Source organism: Pogoniulus pusillus, chromosome 8 (genome assembly GCF_015220805.1).
Source record: "Pogoniulus pusillus isolate bPogPus1 chromosome 8, bPogPus1.pri, whole genome shotgun sequence".
Lineage (NCBI taxonomy): Eukaryota > Metazoa > Chordata > Aves > Piciformes > Lybiidae > Pogoniulus > Pogoniulus pusillus.
The window spans coordinates 20,842,525-20,860,959 of record NC_087271.1 but is presented as its reverse complement, the minus strand read 5'-3'; the positions used below and the strand labels follow the sequence as shown (position 1 = coordinate 20,860,959).

General features: G+C 38.6%; 1 protein-coding gene across 2 annotated transcripts in view; it reads right to left on the bottom strand.

The window, feature by feature from the left end:
- FAF1 (Fas associated factor 1) overlaps positions 1 to 18,435 on the bottom strand; it is a 190,537-nt gene that overhangs the window by 128,432 nt on the left and 43,670 nt on the right. For both annotated transcript variants that reach the window (XM_064147538.1, XM_064147537.1), the window contains 4 exons: positions 17,616 to 17,824; positions 14,494 to 14,585; positions 13,996 to 14,084; positions 3,484 to 3,589 (listed from right to left, as the gene is read on the bottom strand). In XM_064147538.1, coding sequence (XP_064003608.1) covers positions 3,484 to 3,589; positions 13,996 to 14,084; positions 14,494 to 14,585; positions 17,616 to 17,824 — 496 coding nt within the window. The remainder of the gene's footprint in view (positions 1 to 3,483; positions 3,590 to 13,995; positions 14,085 to 14,493; positions 14,586 to 17,615; positions 17,825 to 18,435) is intronic.

The following is an 18,435-nucleotide window of genomic DNA, read 5'->3' as shown; positions in this document are numbered from 1 at the left end:
ACTCAAATTAAAACTTAAAAAAATCTCTCACTCCAATTACAGATAGTCTCCACAAATTGTCTTATAAAATGAAGAGCACATATTCAGACAGAAAACTTTTAAGTATTAGGAGTTAAATTTCTTTGAATGGTCCTTATTTCACCATATAATGCAGCAGAAATATGTTTATTTACAGTCTTCAGATTGGTACAAAACCTATTAATTTTCCACTTTAAAATGCAAATCATGGCAAAAAGTAGCCATCATATTTCTCAGGACAGTATCTGCCCAGAATTAATTTAACACTGCAGTTTTATAAGAACAAACAGATGTCAGAAACGTGGGACACTGATTAATTTGCAATTTAGACCAACACATTATCATTACCTTTCCAAGCTCAAAATGCCCCCATCCAACTTACTGGGGAAAAAAAATATCCAATATGCAGCATACTGGATGAGATTGATTTAATTTTTTAATTTCATTTCTGAAGATTCCCTACAGACTCATAATCCCACATCAGTACAACTAAATGTAACTTACTTTTTTTTTTTTTTTTTAAGCTGAGAAAAGAATTGTTAATATGTAAACAGTTGAAGATTTAGATAAAGAATGATAGTCGAAGATTTAGATAAAGCCTTTTCAAGGAACGTCCAAAATCCAACCACTGAACTAATACACAAGGAATTGCGGAAGCAGACATGAGTGCTGCGGCTTCAGGCTGCTCTCAGGGAATTTTCTTTCAGATTGTTTCCTCATTACACACCAAGATTAGTTTGAAATAACAATTAATCCAGATATAATTTACTATTAAACATGCATTCTGAGCAATAAAAAAAGGGCAACACAGAACTGAAGCAATAGTATCTTAGGGAAGCACATCCGAGAGCTCACTGGATTTTGCATCTAATCCATTGCAAAATCTATTTGACAGTTTTGAAAAGGGTACAGATGAGGTTTTTGTGTGGGGCTGGGTTTTTGGTTGGTTTTGGCTTTTGGGGTTTTTTGGTTTGGTTTTTTTTTTTGAGACATTTTGAAAAAAAATAATCTATTCCTTAAAATTCACCATACTAATAATAAGCTAAACTAGCCTTGGAGTGACAGTTGCACCCAACTGTGCCAAGCAGCAGAACATTTATAGAATTTTAAGTATTTCCTTAAATAATTGATGTAGTCATTTTGAATCTTTCTGCATAGGATATAATGTGTGAGTAGATTGCATTAACACTGCTTAAACATTTCAACTTGTCAGTATGGCCAAGTCGATTTCTGAAATATTTGCAGTATTTTCCCATCGAAACAGTAATAAAGGTAGAATAAATATATGCCACTGCTTTATAATCACTGAACATTAATGAATATTTTATGTCTTTTTAAATCTCCCTGTTTAATTTAAAAGGGTGAAATTAAGTCTCCTCCCTGCAATATGCCAATTATCTGTAAATCAAACAATAACTTGGCCATTATACTCCTTTTTGTTAATATACCAGAAGCTAATTTGAAAACACTGAACAGCATTTTTAGGTAATAATTGAATAGTCCTTCCTGCCCTCTTGTGGTTGGCAGCTGCAACGCACATAGAGATTTTTTCCACGGTTAACAAAAACAGACCAGAAGGAAACTAAACTATTAATTTGTTTAAGTATGAACAAAAGAGGGGAGAAAAAAAAATTACTAAGGGGGGGGAAAAGTCTCTTCTCTCCATGGATTGTTAGATAAGGGAGAGAACACACAAGCTGTTACAAATTCCTGCAGCTCACACAGAGCAACTAGATTGATCAAGCATTTGTTACAATGCTCACTCTAAGCTAAAAGAAAAAAACTTAAAAGCTATTAGAAAGTTGACATACAAACCAGTGCTTGTTTTCTATAATTATATAAATGTTCACCGACCTCAGCCAAATCCCCAGTGATTTGCAAGAGGCTTTGCACAGACAGACAATATCCACCTGTTCAGCATCAGCTGCACAAGGTCTAGAGCTCTCTTTTAATTTTTAGCCCTTGAAATGGTCTCCAAAACTTTATACACTCTGTTGTATATAACAGGCAGACACAAGACAGAAATGCAAGGAAAGGTGTGATGTTCATGCTGGGCATGGAGTTCTTTGGTACTTGAAATGTTGAATGGGGAAAGTCACAACTGACTTTTAAATTACAGTAGTAGTTAGCATCCTGACTGTAACCTGCCATTACCAACAAACAAGAAAACTTCAGTGCAAGCAGAGGTAGCCTAAATTCCCATGCACTGTCATACCTCTCTGGTTCCTTTAAGCTGGTAGTTCCACCAGCAAAATAACTGATATAGCACAGATAAAAAAGCAAATTATATGCATGTACAATCCCACCATTTCAAAATTAAAACTAAGTATTCTGATCATTCGTTTCCATAAATATTCACACTATTTTTCACTGTAAAGAGTCTAAATTTGGGCCATCAAAAAAACAAATTGATGCAAGTATGTTCATTGATATGATTTTGAAAAAGCCCAAACCACAACTTACTATAATACACTGGAATAGGCAAAATAGAAAACAGGCTCTCATACAGAGGAAAGATAATATCTAGATCTTCAGAGTAGTAGGATTCCAAATTAAAACAGTAAATGATCATTTTTCATTGTCGTATGATATACTGCATTTATAGCTAATATTAGGAAACTTAATTCTGCCTACAATGCCAGCATGTGACATGAAAAACAAAATCTGTTCAGTACTAAAAGACTGACAAGTGTTAGAGAGACTGCAAACATACATTTAATTTGAAAAGCAAACATTTGATCTTAATATTTTGTAATGTGAATTCTGAAGATTCACATTTCTAGATTGTTTGTCCTGTTTCCAGTAGTTAGCAGCTTGTATGAAAAATAAACCCAAACATATGGCATCAGATATACCATGGAGCACTAGACAACTACATTCTGCTTTAGAAAGGAGTTTTTAAAGTACCTGAGGGCTGCTTGTTCTAAATTCACAAAGTCCAGAATCACGTTAGATGTATTTGTTCCTATAGGACTTAATTCTGAAGTTCTCTACAACATCACCCCTTGCTGGTCATCCTACAGAACGGCAATGACATCCATTAAACAGAAAACCATCTGGCTACCAACGCACTAAGGATTACAACACTACGGCAGCCACCAGCCATGGTAGAAGTGCCTATGAAATTGAGATGGAGCTGGTTAAAAGGAGGAGAGACAGAGGGAGATTCAAGGGGCTTCAAGATAAAATAGAATTTGAGTAACTGCCTTTCCTCATCACTCTAGAGCAACTCAACAAATACCTTGCTGCTACAATATAAAAAGAGACATCTTTTCTGCATAATTTAAAAGAAAACCTATTTTAGGCCAAGTTCTCTAATCAAATCACAGCAGTCTTGACGATCCAGTTGATTAAACAAAAAAAGGACTAATGAAATAAAGGAATATCCATCAAGACCCTCTTTAACAGAGCTGGCATTAGCTATAATGAGCTACATTTATTCTTCAGCTGTGAATCAGCACTCACCTCCTGAATGGTACTGCTTCCTGAGAAGTTGAGGTTGTACTCCCGCTGGACTTCTCGATGGGTGACAATCAGCATGAAGTTTTGATTTAATGACTCCTGCAGGGCCCTGAAATGGTTGAAAGAAAAACAAGAGAATCAGGGATAAGCATGTTATAGCTTGTTTTACAGTTAGATGCAAAAACCCCAGGGTACCCTAAACTCTACATGGACAAGTCCAGGCACAACATTATCATCTCTCTTTTCACTTTTAAACGCAATGAAGCATGCTGAGAACGACCAAAGGCCATTCCTGAACTCCTTCCTTAATAAGGTGACTGCAGACTTTAAAGCTTTTCTAATGTTAAGTATTCTCAAAATTGAGAGAGTCACTTTATCTTCACAAACACGGGGTGTATTTAGCACTCATAAAGCCATTAATACCAGGCATGTAAGCATCTTGATAACCAGGCAAAATATCAACCCACAATGCACATTAAAAACTGATGGTAAGTAGATCGAGGCAAAGCACGCTCTTGCTTCTCTAGGGTTATCTGAAGCATAAACCCAACAGAAATTCTTCCACTCAGTTTCAGACAAAACACAGAAACCCAGCTAATTAGAACTGGAAAACTAACCACAGCAAAATTTCTCATGAAAAACGCTAGTTCCTCTCAATTTGCTTTCAATGTACACGAAACCAGATTTAATAATTTATTTACTTCACGAGATACAGATTAAACAGGCCAGTTAGATGTCAGTGTTGCCACAAACTTGGGGAGCTTTTTTAGTTTTCCCAGTAAGAAAAGATCTGGATGTTAAAAAGGCATCCTGTTTGCTTAACTGGGCACAGTATTATGCAACTACTTAACTGTCAAAATAGAAGGTGAAACTTCTGCTGCAGACAGAGCAACTACAGCTGCGCACAGTTCCACCTAGGCTACAACACTGTGGCAACACTGTAACACAGCTTGGATTGCTAAGCAGTATCTATGCAGATTTGACTTGTTCAGTGGCATACGCAATTCAATTGGGCTAATTTGATTATTTTTACTTCTTTTTCTTATCATGTACACTTAAAATAATGGGTTTTTTCCTTCACATCTTCACTGTTCCATGACACTTTAACACGCCATTCTTCTCAGCAACAAAGGACAAGTTCTGTACCTTAGGATGCAAGACAATAAGAAAGATGGATAGATTATTTTCGGCCTGATTTGTTAGTGTGAACCTCTACTGAATCACACAGAATCACAGAATTAATCAGGTTGGAAAAGACCTTCAAGATCATTGAGTCCAACCCATCACCTAATACCTTCTAATTAACTAAACCCTGGCACCTCCAGGGATGGGGACTCCACCACCTCCCTGGGCAGCCTATTCCAATGCCAATCACTCTTGCTGTGAAGAATTTCTTCCTAACATCCAGCCTAAACCTGTCCTGGCACAGCTTGAGGCTGTGTCCTCTTGTTCCGTCACTGAGTATCTGGCAGAAGAGACCAACTGCACCTGGCTACAACCTCCTTCGAGATAGTTGTGGACATCAACGAGGTCTCCCCTGAGCCTCCTCTTCTTCAGGCTGAAAAACCCCAGCTCCCTGAGCCTCTCCTCATAGGGCTGTGCTCCAGCCTCCTCTCACCAGCTGCGGTGTCCTTCTCTGGAGACATTCAAGCACCTCAACATCTTTCCTAAATACTTAAATCTTTCTTAAATACTGAGACCAGTGCTCTGCAGTTTTGCTGCTGAGATGGTATGGAACCCACGCAATACTCACTGGATGCTTTAGCAAGAGATGAACTATTTGTTTTAACATCTCCAGAAGAGTTACCTTACAAAATACCTTCATTCAACTACTTAATTTGGATTCCGTGACATCTTAAACATAATAACCACATAATAGAGAACCAAATCATGAGGTACTATTTCTCGTCCTTTATGGTTTTGTAACATGGAAGATAAAGTTAATTTACTGGCATTGCTAGGTATGATTTAGTGTAGGGCAGATCACAGTATCACAGTATCATCAGGGTTAGAAGAGACCTCACAGATCATCAAGTCCAACCCTTTAACACAGAGCTCAAGGCTAGACCATGGCACCAAGTGCCACGTCCAATCCTGCCTTGAACTGCCCCAGGGACGGTGACTCCACCACCTCCCCGGGCACCACCTCCACTGTGGGGGACAGTGTCAAAGGCCTTGCTGAAGTCCAGATAGACCACAGTACAAATGTAACTGAAGACACCTAAGCTGAACATGAAGTTATCTGCACTTCTCACAGAACCTGGTAGAAAAGGCCTTTCAAAAAAATTTAAGTACTTAACAGTCCTTCAAAAGGGCAAGAGTCGTGCAAAGTCGTGTGCTTAGTTTCAAAGCTAATTCTAATGTGATTGTTAACAGTAAGCGTAGCATCACCATAACCACATTTTCTTTTGGCAAATGTTCAGGAGCAACCAAAATACCCTGCTGTGTTTTTTCAGATTCTGATTTTCTATTTGTTTTCAGCAAATACTGAGGGCAAATGACATACTTAGTTTCTCTGAAAACAGCATCTGTGAATGGCTCTGGATTCCATGCAGAATCACACAGCCCCTGTGAGCACCTATCTGAAAATCTGTAGATGCTAACTGATAATGTGACTCATGTTTTCATTCTGTAATTGATGGAAGCATAGAATGAAACCAGTTTGTTTCAGCAAACCCTAGAATGAAACCGGTTTGTTCCATCAAACCCTGTCTGTCAAGCTATGCATGGTACACATACTTCAGCACCATGTGAAATACAGCTAACAAAACCCATCTGTTTGTAAGAAAGGCTTTCAACTTTTCTATTTCATCTGGATGTGATAGCAGAGTATTTAGAAAAGGAAATAATACTCTTCAAATACAGTTAATTTAAATGACATGCATGCCTTAAAATTAGAATCGTAGAATCAGTTGGGATTGGAAGGGACCACGAGGATCATCCAATTCCAACCCCCCTGCCATGGGCAGGGATGCTCTACATTAAAATTAAATGCTTCCATTTTCAGACAAGAATTTTGACATGTCTGCTCTCTGAATTTCTAAACAACACAAGCTGAATGTTCACAAGCAAATTCTCAGTGCACATTCATAGCCAAATAAAGTCAAAGAAGAGGCTGAAATTTAAGCTGGCTTAAAAAAAAGAAAAATCAACACAACAAACAATTTGGAAAAAAAAGAGGGAAATTTGGTTTTGAAAGTGCTACCAATTAAAGTGTGTGGTTAATTATTCGCCTTTCCTTCAGAAAAATAACACAATGAGGAATGTTACTTCTGCTTATGCAGAAATGCAATGGTCAACTGGCCGAATCCTTTGAGCTCCTGTATCAAAATTTCACATGGTCTGACAGCCGTAACACCTGGACAATATAGAGCAGAAAGTCAACAGGAGGAAGAACTGGTGGCACATCTGATGGGCAGTCTGTGACACTGACTTCTTACAGGTGCCAATGCTCCTCTGCAAGATGGAGTTGATTTCAAAGAATCATAGAATGGTTTAGCTTGGAAGTCACCTCAAATATCATCCAGTTCCAACCTCCTGCCATATGCAGGGACACTTCCCACTAGAACAGGTCACTCAGGGCCTCATCCAACCTGGCCTTGAACATCTTCGGGGAGGGAGCACCGACAACATCCTGGGGCAACCTATGCCAGTGTCTCACCACCCTCACTGCAAAGAGCTTCTTCCTAACATCCAGTTTCAATCTCCCCTCTGCCAGTTTACATCCATTACTCCTCATCCTGTCATTGCAAGACCTTGTAAACAGATCCTCCCCAGCCCTTCTGTAGGCCCTCTTCAGATATTGGAAGGCCACTTCAAGATCATCTCAAAGCCTTCTCTTCTCCAGGCTGCAGAGCCCCAACTCTCATAGCCTGAACATCTAGCTGGAAACCACTGATGTTAGTCCCCACCCATATTAATTTCCTCCAGCAACTAGAGATGTAGATTATCCGAAATTATTCGTGCCAATAGAGAACTCTGTTTCCAAAATATACTTTGCTCTCAAAATATTGTATTTTCAGCTAACAAGACTGTGATCAAATGTATCAAATAAGTGTACTGAACGGAAATTTCTCACTGACAGTAAGCTGAAGCTTACTTTTACTTCTTTTTAGGTGCCCATAATTGTATTGACTGACTGAAACACAAGGCAAGTTTCTAAAGTTTTGGCTTCAGTGTTTGCCTACAAACATTGTAAGTTGACTACAAGCTTCCAAATGAAACATCTGCATTAAAAGGAGAACTGTTAGAAAAATAAAAAGGGCCAAACTCCAGGTCCCATTAATCTCAAGACAGATTTCACCGCCACCACCAGTGCTAACAGAATTTAATTAATCTGATAATTAATTAGTGGGAAAAGAAATTCAAATTCTAGAAACAGAGCCACTATTATCAGCATTATTCCCCCCCTACTGCAAATCCTAGCTTTCAAAAGCATTTCTGATAGGTTCCATGCTGCCATTTCATTTGTTTTTACCTCAGCTGAATGATTACATATTTGCTATTCAGCAAGGGAACTTGGTATTTTGGGCACCTCAATTCTATTAGAGGAACTCTGCCTACACCCCAAAAAAGGAAGTCAAAGAACAAAGAAAAGAAAATAGACTTGAGCACAATAATTGTGCTGAACAATTCTAGCAAGAGATTTGGGCGACTTCAGGATTTTGTAGGTATTGCATGTGTGTGTGTGTGTATTGCATGTATGTATACAACCAATATATCACCTATATATTGGTTATCAGCACAGAGCCACAAAGATTATTAAGGGAAATATTATTACAAGGAAAGGCAGCGGGAGATGGGTCCCTTTAGCCTGAAGAAGAGAAGACTGAGGGGTGATGTCAATTATGTTTACAAGTATGTGAAGGGCAAGTGTCATGAGGACAGAGCCAAGCTCTTCTCAGTGATGTCCAGTGACAGAACAAGGGACAATGAGTGCAAGCTGGAGCATAGGAGGTTCCACGTACACATAAGGAAAAAAAAGCTTTTTCACTGTCAGGATGGCAAAACACTGGAACAGGATTCCCAGAGAGGCTGTGGAGTCCACTCTAAAGACATTCAAACCCCACCTGCGTGACCTGCTCTAAGTGATCTGGCAGGAGGTTGGACTAGATGATCTTTAGAGGTCACTTCCAACCCCAAGCATCCTGTGATTACCACAGTGCACAGAAAAAACCAGCATTCAGCTGGAACTGAAACTCTACAGTATGCAAGCAAACAAAAACGCTCCTCTTTGAAGCCTGAATTTCAAGCAGAATTTTTTTCCCATTAAAATCAAAATATCAAGACTCAATTAAGAGTCTGGAAAAAGTTTCTTCAGTAGCTACTCTGTTTGAATTCCAATACAGCACAATTTATAAACCACAAGTGTGAAAACTTAACAATAGAAGCAATATTTAGAAAAGAAGCACATACCTGCAAATAATGCTAATTTTGGGGATAGTATCTGTTCAGTATAGACAATACTAAATTTTATTAGCATTCTTAACTATTATAAGTGTGCAGTTTTACTGCCTTTCTATTGTGCTGTAACGTTTAATATGCAAAATGGATTAGTTTTATCTATTGTTAAGTGATTGCCTTAATGCCTTATTTCCTGATGCACTATTTTGGGGTTTATTACTATTTTTCTTTGAAATCTTAGTAATATTTTAAGCCTTGAAACTGAAAGTATATATCATGGAATGGTTTGAGTTAGAAGAGACCCTAAAGATCCAAACCCCCTGCTTCCCCAACAATAAGCAAATGCCCCTTTTCATTTCAGTTCTGTAGGTTTTTATGAAATACATTCACTATCTCCCACAAGGCAATATCTTTCTTAGTCACATGGAGATTTCCCCCAAAATCCCCAAATTTTATATAAAGAGGTGTCATGCAAAGTAATTAACATTTCCATTTTAAACTTACAGATTTATACAAGCTCATGTCAACAGAAGCCCAAATTTACTGTAATTACAGATTATTTACATTAAAACAAAATAAGAAATCACTATGTAAATGTAATGTTTGTTGTAGCTAATGCAGCAGGAGGTGGTAGATTAGGTTCAAACAGCAATCAGTTAGCAAATCTGGCTAACATGTAAATGAGCAGAAGCCCTTTTGTTTACATTCTACTGCATTTTAAACTTCAGGATTTTTAAACTGTCTCATGAGCAGATGTGAAAATAAAACATTAATCTTACCATTCTTATTGAAGCTTTCAAAGTAACTAAAGCAAAGCACTCCTCCTGTCCAGCTAAATAGACAATACTAGTAATTGGAGTTGCAGGTTAGATCACTCTCAATTAACACTGCTACAGTGATAGTGTACAAGGAGACACCATGCCACAATCACCACTCTTCTGCAACAATCTAACATCCATGCATTCAGCAAAATATGGACCCATTAGGTCAAAGACAGTGCTTTTTATTCCCATACAGACAGATTATTACATTTCTTTAAATGGATTAGCAAAAACCACAGAATCACAGAGACGCTCAGGTTGGAAAAGCCCCTCAGGATCACCAAGTACAACCTAGAACCCTATTCTACAAGAGTCACCTTAAACCATAGCCCTAAGCACCATATCCAAACCATCCTTAAACACACCCAGGGTGGGTGACTCCACCACTTCTCATTCCAGTGTCTGACCATTCTCCATGAAAAACTTTTTCCTAATGTCCAATCTAAACCTGCCCAGCCTCAGCTTGAGGCCATTCCCCCTTGTTCTGTCTCCAATTACCTGTGAGAAGAGACCAGTCTCTCCACAATGTCTCTTCAAGTAGTTGTAGACAGCAATGAGGTCTCTCCTCAGCCTCCTCTTATTCAAACTAACCATCCCCAGCTCCCTCAGTTGCTCCTCATAAGATTCGTTCTCATGAATAGAAATACATTGTTTGTTATAACTGCCAAGGTATGCACCTGGTCAAATAGCTTTTAACTGTTTTGAACCTTCCAATGATTCATCAGGTGCAATAAAATACCAAAGATTTTAATCTATTTAGTAAAAAAGCATAAAATATAGTATACACAGTGAAGTGACAACTGAAGACAAAAATTGAGAGGTGCATCCTAGAACGTGCAAGACAGAAAGGAGACACAATCAGGACGACCTAGTTCCACACCCTGACTTGCACACCTAAGCTTTTGATGGTACCCTTTGCTGCATTCTCCAAAAGCTTTCCCTGAACTGGGCATGGCCAGCTTTCCAGAAGCACCAGAGGCAACAAAGGGAAAGAAAGTCACTCTGAGGAAGAGAAGAAGCCAATCTGATAAAACTGGTGCAAGTGATCTCCTTTGGAGACTTTCAAAGCCCGTCTGGATGTGTTCCTCTGTGACCTGAGCTAGACTGTATGGTCCTGCTCTGGCAGTGGGGTTGGACTCGGTGAGCTCTTTGGGTTTCTTCCAACCCCTAAGATCCTGTGATCTCTCCTCCCCTTGGACAACTAAATGCTGGACATTCTTTAGCTCTTTTGCAGAGAAAATAAAGGTTTTCTCACCCACCAGACCTACCAGTAACTTTGAACATATTCATGAGTTTCAAGGACGTCTGACACCATTATAAAAGTCTCAAAATGTAAAGCAACAGATGGGAAGAGGATAGGGACTCAAATTACCACCTGCCTTAGTAAAAGACTGCAGTACAAGCACAGTATTTTTATACTTCACCAACCAAATATTACAGAACTACAAACAGCATGTAATGTGTCCTTCACTTCAATAGCCCTTGGCTACCAGCTGGACAACAGTCAAGTCAACTGTCTATGCAGGGGAAAGCAAATGCACGGGTGCTGCAAAACACATAAGAACTGGAGGCAGTGTCAGAGGTAAGCAAGCTCAAGGAAAGCAAAGGAGAGGGCTATCTTACTGCAGCCACTGGAATGAGATGGAAATTCATCAGAAAACAGGTTTCATTACACCCACAGCTCCCAGAACATGGTGTTATTGTTCTGGATATCATGCATGGATAAGTATGGCTTTGCCAAATGAAATTGTGGAGCAGGGCATGCAACCCTACAGGTGGTGTTTGACATTTAAATTTAATCTTTGCACCTCAATTTACTAGCATGCAGTAGTAATTCAATGGGTTTCTATTACCTATAAAAGCTTTAGATATGCCACTGATGAATGAAGATAACCAAAGAGATTTTTGTTTGTGTAAACTGCAGGATCACTTTGCCATTACATTTAGATGCTAGTTTTAAGTCAGTTCTGGGTTAAACCCATTTGGTCTGTCACAATAAACTTCAATGCCTACATACCAATAGGTTGGATAAAGGTGTTTCAGACACTGCTCTTCCTCAGTGTCAAAAACAGGCACATATTGGAGTTTATAGAGCTGTGACCAGACTGCTCCTTTTAAGAAGGACATATACATAAAATGTCACGTACTGAAATCCCAAGCTTTTCAAATATCACTTTCTGAAGATATTCAAATCACAGCTATTTATCTCTAGTTCAAAATAGAAGGCATTTGAAGAAGATGACAGATGAACTCAAAGTAGGAGGCAAAGTTCCTTAACATCCATTAATAATAGATATGAGCATGGTCCTTTTAAAAATTGTGGGTAACAACCTAATCTGAATAATAACTGACCTAACAGTGGGCAGTAAACAGTGTAACTGGGTTTGGTACATTGCTTCAATTAATGTGTTTTGATCTGCATGGAGGCTTTAATTGAAGGCAAGCCTCCCCTTTCATCTAGAATTTATGACTTCAGGGAGAAAATCTAGCCTTCAAATTATCCTTGTTTAAATAGCCACTAATTAATCATCATTTGCTATCCTAAAGCTACCAACTTTATCTTTAAAAAACCATCCAGAACTAATCTCCACTATGAAACAAGTATAAACTATAAAGGTAACAACCGCTTTGATTTTACTAGCAAATGAAGTTCTTTTAAACTATTCATCCATTAACTGTTTTAAAACACTTTGTTGTCACATTTGTTTGTTGTTATATAGTTTATTATATAAACAACGTTCTTCAGACCAGAGTTTTCTTTCCAGAATATAGAACATTCACATTTCAATATACCATGGGACCTGGGTAGAAAATTTTGAAATAGCAAATGGACTTTAAAAAAAAAAACAAACACCAAACCTACTGTAGTTTTCCACAGTATTTTCACTATCCTTCATTTAGCTGCTTCAGTACAATCAGTAAGTGTATTCACACACAACTGCAGCTCCTGTCTGCACATAAAGAGCACATGTAGCTCAAATACATCTCACTGCCACTCTGCTACCTCTGTTCCATTGTTACCACTTCTTAATACTTCTTTATTATTTGTATAAATCAGATCAGCACTCTTACTCCCTCCACAGAGTACACAGTGATAGGAACAAGTATCTTTTAGTAATGCATAAAGTACTTCCAGTCACTAGGGAGCCAATTATTTATCTCTGTTGCTTGTCAAAGAATTTCCTTCACCAGTAACACGACAGCACCTGTAGAATATTCTCTTACCGACTACAAGTGCAGAAAGCCAACTCCCTCTTCAGCCAGCTTGCAGTCACTCCAGTTTAAGCACCGCAAGACGTGACCCATCCCTGCGCAGCCCCCTCGGAGCAGCGCGGCTCTACCAGGACCAGGCACTGGGCACCCTCTAGTGACAACCCAACAAAATTCCTGGTTTCGTAGCACAGAGCACATACTGCTCTGCCTTTGGAAAAGTAATCAAAGTAATTACAAATTGTTTTGTAAGAGTAAAGATTCCATTTTCTATAAATCATGTTTTTGTTTTTCAAACCTTTGCAGTGTTCACTGACATATACAAACACCAGGAGCTTTTGAGTATTCACATCAGTAATAAAAGATGTCCTGTTTGGTTAGAGGAAATTATTCAGTCTAAGTACACTTTAAAAATCCAACATATAGTAAAATACAATAACAAACTGCGCAGAGGGAGAATTCTGCTATGCTGTCAATAATTCATAACAGGGCATAGTAAAGTAATCAACACAGAATCATAGCACGTTTTGAGTTGAAGGAAACATTTAGAAATCAACCAGTTCCACCCCTCTGTAGTTAGCAGGGACATCTTTAACAACATGGGTTGCTCAGAGCCCCATCCAACCTGACCTGGAATGTTTCCAGAGATGGGGCATCTACCACCTCTCTAGGCAAGATGTGCTTGTGTTTTTCCACCCTCACTGTAAAAATTTTCTTCCTTATATCAAATCTAAATCTTCCCTCTTTTAGTCTAAAACCATTATATCAAATGCAATAACCAACGTAATGCAGTAACTTATGACAGGCCAGTTCTCATTTCCACAGGGAATAAACTTCTGTCAAAGTCATCATAGATTTAGGAGGTGTCAAATTCTGCATGTACCCAAGAGGTTCATGTACCACACCAACAGTTTAAAAAACATAACCCCTGTTTTTTCCCCAACAGTGAGGTGCTGAGGTAGTTCATCCCAGTGAAAATGTTTTGTATTTACTGATTGCATATTCCTGGGAAGAACACATGGGACTTCATAAAAATACAAACCCAAATCATACAAGTAGAATTTATGGCCAAAAGACTTACCCAGAATGACTGGAAGAAGGAGGAGGCAGGTCAGGTGTTAGAACATAAAGACTATTATTTTTTGGCAAGTGTAGAGATTTTAGAACAGTCTGAGGGAAGAAAAATCATTATGAATACAAAACATTCCCTGATTCTGACACAGTATTTATACTTAGCTACAATACCACCAAATATTTTCTTTCAAGAGATACTCATTTCATAGCATCCCTTCTGTAGGTGGACCACATACATATATATATATCACACAGTATCACAGTATCATCAGGGTTGGAAGAGACCTCACAGATCATCAAGTCCAACCCTTCACCACATACACAAAGCCAACACAAACTAAAGGGATTTGTTCTAATTTTTTGGTCAGCGTTTAAGAGTTTCTTGTATGCCACCCGAGACAAAGAATACTGTTTGAAACTCAGTTCCTGCATTGTAATCCCCACCCACAGATGCTTGGTTTGAAACTCTGAATTTAGTTAACTAAAAATATAGCCGAAAACTTACACTATCATCTACATCTCCAGTCTTCCACCCTTTTAACAGCATTTTGGATGCAGGAATCTGAAGTTCATTTTCTAGAATATGTTTGATATCTCCTGAAGAGAAAACAGGAAAAAAAATACAAAATGTATACATTTACTGCTTTATTTCCAAAGAGTTCCAAGTTACTGTTAAAAAAAAACCAAACAAAACAACACCAAGGTATAATTTACTACAAAACCCATTTTTTTAGCCTAGTTATTCTTGCAATATATTCTTCAAACAGTAAAGGACAAATGAAGTTTAAAAAAAAATAAAATTAAAAGTCACATCAAGCAGGACTCATTGGAGAATCACATGAGGATCTGACAATTTGGATAAGTGAGTAGCTCCACACTGGGTATGCTGGACATCAAACCATTTGTGGATGCATGCTATCTGGAGCAAGAGACTTTGCCAGGTCTAAAGAGGGACCATATTCTCCATATGCAATTCCATTAGCAACAGCCCTGATCTAAAAAGATGAAGTGCTCATACAATTTAACTCCTCTGACAGCTGTTTTAACATTTTGCACATTTCAGTGCCATCCTCTCCCTGAAGTCAACATGTTATAAAATAATTCAGGCTGGAAGATACCTCAGGAGCTCATCTAACCTAAGCCCAGCTCAAAGTTTAGCCAAGGATTTGTCCACCTGACTCTTGACATCTGAAAGAATGGAAGGTTGACAGCTTCTCTGGCCAATCTGGTTCACATTCTCACAACCAAAAGAACAAAAAAAAAATTAATCCCTATATCAAATGTGAATTTTCCTAAGTTGCAAATTGTGTGCGCTGCCTCTCATTTTATTATCATGCACCTCCAAGAAGAGGCTGGCTCCACCTTCTCCATGTCCTCTCAGCAGGCAGTTGTAGACAGAGGCAAGGTCTCTACCTCTTCCATCCACTTTCCCAGGCTGAAGAAATTCAGGTTTCAGGTTTTTTTGCCTCTTCTCTCATGCTGTCATGTGCTCCAGGCCTCTGGCTATCTTGTTGGCCGCTTCTGGACTCAGTGCAGATCATCAACATCTCTTTTGTACTTGGGATCTCAAAATGCAGTGTTCCAGATGCAGTCTTATAAGGGCTGTCCAAGGCCCTCTAAATAGAAGCGCTGCCTTCCAGGTTACCAACCACTTGATCTGATCCAGTATTCTTTTGGAACTTGCCAACTGTCTTCATTGTAACAAGCAGCTTTTCCATAAAGACGCTAAGTAGGACTGGCGCTAGGATCAGCGCCTGAGGAACATCCCAAGACTAATAACTGTTTACCAGTCAGACTTTGAGCCCAGTGGTCCAAGCAACTATCTACCTACTTTATTAGCTCACTTATCTAGTTCGTAATAGCATGATTACAAAGATACTACAGCAGAGTATGCCCAAGGTGTAATTAAAGTGACATCCACCATTCTATCCTTGTCCATGGAGCAAACCCTCAAAACATAAAAGGTAACTAATATTGGTTAGCCAAAACTTGACCTTATGTGTGCTGGCTGTTCCAAATCACCTTCTTTCCTTTCCTATGCTCAAAAAAAGAGCTTGGAGAAAGATTTGCTCCATTATCTTCCCACAGAACAAGTTCTTCACTGAACAGTAGGCTCATATTTTCTTCAGTCTTTCTTTGCACACCAAATGTACTTACAGAAGCCCTTCTAATCTCTCAGTGGTTCCAGCTTCACTTGAGCTCTGGTCCTCCTAACTCCAAACCTGCATACTCTGGCAACATCTCTGTATTCCTCCTGGAGAGCCCACCACTGTCTTCCACCTTCTGTGTACTTTCTTTTTGCAGTTAGCTTGGTCAGAAATTCTTTGTTCTTCTGTGCTGGCCTTCTACTATGCTTCTCTTTCTGTGTGTTGGAAGAAACTGTTCTTGTGCTTTGAAAAGGTTGTCCTTGAAGATCAACCAGGGGCCTCTCTGCTCTCCAGGGCAACCTCTGACAGACTCCTACCGAGTAGATTCCAGAAAAAGCCAATAATCTACTCTCTTGAAGTCCACAGATGGAATTCTACTATCTGCCTTCCTCACTTTTCTCAGGACTTTGAACACAAGGCTGCCCTCAATCTTCATGAGAAGATATTGACAAAAGTTCTACACCAACTGCCTACTGCCCTACAGGTTAATCATTTCCATTTGAAAGAAGTTAGTAACAAAAAAAAAATAAAGTGCTACAGCCGCAAAATTCAGACTGGATCAGACTTTTACGTCTGCTCTGCATGGATGCAACTCAGTGCAGTGTAAAACATGCAACGCTCAAAGATTAAAGTAATCACCACTAGATGGCAACAGGCAACACCAAATCGGATGCTGAAAGACGAAAACGAAGAGTTTCCATTTCAAAATTTCATCACACACATAAGGCTGCAGCACTGAAAATTCTTCTGATCAGCTGTTTCTTCCTTAATCCGATCTGTATAGAGATTTCACTTAAAAAAACCAACAAACCCAGAAAACCAGCAACAACAAAACAAACCAAAACCAAACCTCTTCTTCCTTAGTAAAAGTAAATTAACACCTGGTTGGAGAATGTGAAAAACAGCATGTGAAAAATACATCAGTTTTAAGCCAAAGACAACAAAACTGATAAAATAATTCTTAATTTGCATAAAAGAGTAAAACTGAGGAGAGAAGAAAGCACTGATAGGTCTTCACACTGGAAACGGTTCCTCCAATCACTAATCCTGCACAGAAATAGAGGCCAACAGATTCAAAAAGGAATTGCCAAGATTGTCTGCTTATTAGTAGATTGTATCTACACTAATACAATCCCAAATTACATTTTCATGCCACAACTTAATCAGTAACCTTCATGCTGTTCCTGCAGCAAGTTCACAAGAAAGACGGATTTCAAACTACATCTATTTGGCAGAACACTAAACTTTACAATGGATTAGTGAAATTTTGCTCTTTTTTAAGCTGCAAAAATATGTGAAAATGGTCAGTAGATGGCAAGGCTGCATTTTCGGGGGGATTTCTCTTATTTATTTGAGGGGCTTTGTTTTACTTAGCTTTTTGGTTTAGGATTTGGGTTTTTGGAGTTCGGTGGTTTTTTGTTTGTTTTTGCTTTCGCAACTCTACCACAACACTTTTCACTTCATTTTTACAAATCCTTACCTACTGTAGAGCTGTCTTCAAGTACTACATCCACATTTCTGTCTCTGTACTCAACCCTGAAGTCCAGCATTCGAGGTTGTCTTTCCACTATTTGTCTAGATGGCACTACATGGCGAAATGCTGAGGATGAGGAAGGAGTTGAAGAAGCTGCTGTAGAATGACTTGTGGGGCCATACGCTGGTCCATGTAAAGTCTCTCCACCATACTCACTGAAAGACATGCAGAAAAGGTTTAAAGTATACTTAACTAAAATTTAGCAAAGCAAATGAACAGTATTGTTCACTTAAATACAGTTCACAGCACACACCTCTTGAATAAACTACACTGTCTTATCTGAAATTATTATGTTATTAAGAATCAGAAAGTAACTTTCATACTAGCAGTATGAACATTTCAGGGACTCAGCTGTGCTATAAGAGAACAGCTTACAAACTTGCTGACAAACAAGCATTTAAGCAATTATTTCAAGTCTGAAGTTCACTATGTAATTAATACCAGATTTATCTTGAGAAGGAGGATTATTTCCTGTTCCAGGAGTGCTGTGAACATATAAAAATTGGCACCAGGGCAACAACCAGCTTTCTACATCACTGGGATAGTATCAAATGGAAATGAGAATAAGAAATAAAGCTGAAATACTGCACATGGATTTGCATTTTGCAATACCAAGACAGGAGAAAAAAAAGTCCGATACAAAAATTGTTATGTACTGAAAATAAATATCACATATCAGATCACAGAATGGTTTGTGTGGAAGGGACCTTAATAAGTATCTAGTTCCAATGCCCCTGCACTGAGAAAAGATATGTTCCACTAGAGA